A 3,617-nucleotide genomic window follows, 5' to 3' on the forward strand; every position below is an offset into this window, starting at 1 on the left:
AAATTGTGAAATAATAAAAAAAAAAACAACCCATAATACATAATTATGTGCGTTTTACAATATGTTTTAAAAGTACATTTGGTAGTTTGTGATTTAACAACTAGTGAACATGATCTGGGACACGTACTCAAGAAAGCGACTCGGTAGCAACGGTGGCTCTATATTTGTCTTGCTCTTTCGTAAGGTCGACTTTGTCGAGTGAAAGGGATGATGTTACCGCTTTTTAAAAACGCCACCAAGTAGCTTTTTGAAGAACGTAATTTTTTAAAGTTCGTTCGAGTTCATTTGTTAATCAAATGCTGGAACCTATCCGGCCGCAAAGTGATACAAGCTCTTAATTTTACAATATACAACTCCTATCAACATACAAACTCCATACAAAAAAATGAACTACTACATTACAATTGTGACGTAAACATCTATACGCACTACCGTCGGGTACGTGACTCGAAAAACCAGTTAATCCGTATAAAATGGCCGATATAGAAAAGGAATCAATTTTAATAAGCGTTTTGTTTATACACAGCGTTAATTCCAAAAGTCTGGTGAGGAAACTAGCACAGAATACAAATACAACATATATGCTAGTCTAATATCACAGGAGGTACTGGGAACGGTGCGCCCCACTCCGACACCCCTTCGCCCCCATGCCCCTACCGCCCTGTCCGCCCTTCTCCAGGTATTTACTATTCAGAGGGGGCGAAACGGGCTACTCTACCAATATAATATATTTGCGACAATTAAGATTTCAATAAAATATTTTAACTCTTTCCATTGCACGATATACAAAAATTAATTGCACAACCTATTTTATATTTCTGATGCACTTCCAACTAAATCATTCGCCTACAATAAATTACTAACGACAACACACTTAAAATGTATTCGCTACGTAACGATAAGTACAATCGCATATCCAACCAAATTCATAAATCATAATGGTAACAAAAACGTAAATTGTGAGATTAGGTAACATCAAGAACAAAATATACAAATTAAAACATAAATTGATATCGCCTAAATAACAGTCATATGAAAAATCAGACTTATTAAAATGCACATTCGACCAAACTTTGGATAGTTGGGCCAACGTTTGGCCTTGCAAATCTACACGAGTAAGGTCACATACGCTCATCTGTTGTCGAGTGTCGACGGCGGCCACACGTCATCACTTATAAGGTTTTTTTCTTTGTTACGGGCATACGATACGTTGATAATACGTAACATTCGTTTGCCCACTGTACTCCAAGTATTTCTTAATAAGCGTGCCGTCTCACTCGCCCATCACAGCGAAGCGTAGTTGCTTTTACTTTCAAATTTTATCGGATGCGAAATATTGTAGTTTAATATTACATATTATCTTTGTAATAGAGCTCGTGACCGCGTTTTCTCTATACGTAAAAAACTTTAAAAAAAAAAACAAAGATTCATTAGACATATACATATATGCTCTTCAAATCTACGCAACCGTTCCCATTTGTTTTGAACTATATCTTAATCTATTAATTATTTATAATACAATAATGCAATAATAATAGTTATGGCTTACAAACTACAACTCCAATGTTAACCGTTGAACGTTCTCACTATATTATCTCCTGGTCTGAATCAAGAGTCGACGTATTAGCGAACAAAACATTCTTCGGGTCCTCCGACAAAAGAAGTGATCGTCGAAACACTAATTGGACCGTGCCCGTCAGCAGCATCTGAGCAACTTTCACTAAATAATAAAAACACGCCAACAAAGTAAGTACTCTTAAATAACAAATAATTGGCTAAACGTCAAACGTCCGTTATGGGGTAACGAGAATTCTATCCATGAGATGTCCAGCGGTCAGGTAGCGAGTCGTCGAGACCGCGATCCGGAACGCATCGGGCGAGGTTGTTCTGAATGCGTCCGGTAACTCGGTCAGCGGATTCAGCGTCTTCGGCTCGCGAGAATACTTCACTCGGGGCGCTGGCATCACAGCGAGGAGTGCATGTGCGCGGGACGGCGTGGTCATGAGTCGAGTACCGTTAGAAGTCCGGGCGGCAGGAGGACGTCTTGTCGCGAACCGTCCTGCATCTGTCGCGCTAACTGCGCACAGCCGAGGTTAGCGTCACCCAGTTCGGGAATCGCGTCTAGTAAGGCGAGGCATTCGTCCTCCACGGCGCGGCGTGCTTTCTTTCCTATCCATGAATCGTCACACTCTTCCCTTGCTCGCCTCCTTCTGGCTTCTTTCTCTTTACGTGCTTCCTCACTGAGGCGGCAGTATGTATTATTGATACAAACAGATCGTCGGAGATCTCGTGCAGGATCTTCGATGTTCTCCAACTTTTGTGAGCAAATTTCTATAACTCGCTTGCGCTCCTCGTTGGCGCGGAGGCGGGCGGAGATCATGGAGAGCTTGGGTCTGGCGGCGGGCTCGGTTCGCGGCGGACCGAACATGTCGTCCTCAAAAGCGTCGGCTATCTCCGCTCCTCGCGAATTCTCCCGCTCCTCTTGCGGAGTCATTCTGTAACAATCATAATATCGTTTTAGATCCAATTCCAAGACACATAAAAACATTACACAATTAAAACATATGGCAGTAAGTATTAACCATATATGGCGTAATAAAATGAATTCAAAATATATATACATATATTCGAAATGTCGATAACCGAACTTGAAAGTTAGGCCTTAAAAATGTAAAAGTTGTCGTATCCATAAATGTTTATAACGTATCACGGAACGCACACCATTTAATAATAAACTGAGCCGACGCAAGTACTAGGTCAAAGACAATGCCTCGATCCCTAAACGGGCCAATAAGATTCACACTTGATATAATCTGCAATCGTAATCGTATCATAACATAAAGCGGGTAAGGAACTAAGTGAACTCGTTTTAAATATAATAGGTGTTCTATAATTATTCCTGTACGTACCTCGCTGACAATTCAGAAGAAATAATGAAAAATCCAGACATATACATGTTAACTAATTAATTAACAGCAAGTAAGTAACACGTTACTAATCACAAAAGTTCAAAACACAAGCACAAAAAGATCGCAATTCGTCACTCGTCCTCGGTGAGCGAGTATACAGGCAACACAAACAAGTGAAACGGAATGAACCGCGCGAGAGAAGCGCGCGCGCAGCTCGACGACCACTCGACGAATGACAGTATACCTCACTGTAGATAAGACATTGAAAAAGCCAATTGCGTCACCCGTGTACGGCTACGTACGTGCGGAGAGGAAGCGGGTGACGTAGACTATAAACCGTCATTTAGACGCTGTTGACTGTCATGACTCGTTCTATTTGTTTACGACACAAAAGCTTTCAACGACGAGTTAATCAGTTAAAACCTATCGCACCTGATTGTAAAGGGCCGAAAAGAATAGAATGCAAGCAAATAATACATTAAATTCAATCAGCGTGGGTTTAAAGTGACGAAACTAAGCTTGAAGATTTAACAGTGCATTTTTATACCACAGATCAGAACTCATAAATAAGGAAATCAATGAAATATCTCGTTTCACATCTGCTTAGTACATGTTTTATCGTTAAAGAAAACAAATTAAGGAAAATCACTGTACCAATCCTCATACTTGGACTAGGTACTAAAGTTTCTACAGAACTGTAAGCTAAAT

The 3,617-nt window shown here is 40.4% G+C and overlaps 1 protein-coding gene across 1 annotated transcript; it reads right to left on the minus strand.

The window, feature by feature from the left end:
• Positions 1-1,847: 1,847 nt before the first annotated feature.
• On the minus strand, positions 1,848-2,956 carry LOC123660834. The gene is made up of 2 exons (XM_045595866.1): positions 2,910-2,956; positions 1,848-2,495 (listed from the first exon to the last, which is right to left on the minus strand). The coding sequence occupies exons 1-2, from the start codon at positions 2,954-2,956 to the stop codon at positions 2,000-2,002; spliced, it is 543 nt and encodes a 180-aa protein (XP_045451822.1). The 3' UTR covers positions 1,848-1,999.
• Between the last annotated feature and the right edge of the window lie 661 nt (positions 2,957-3,617).

This window comes from Melitaea cinxia, chromosome 16 (assembly GCF_905220565.1).
Source record: "Melitaea cinxia chromosome 16, ilMelCinx1.1, whole genome shotgun sequence".
Classification (NCBI taxonomy): domain Eukaryota; kingdom Metazoa; phylum Arthropoda; class Insecta; order Lepidoptera; family Nymphalidae; genus Melitaea; species Melitaea cinxia.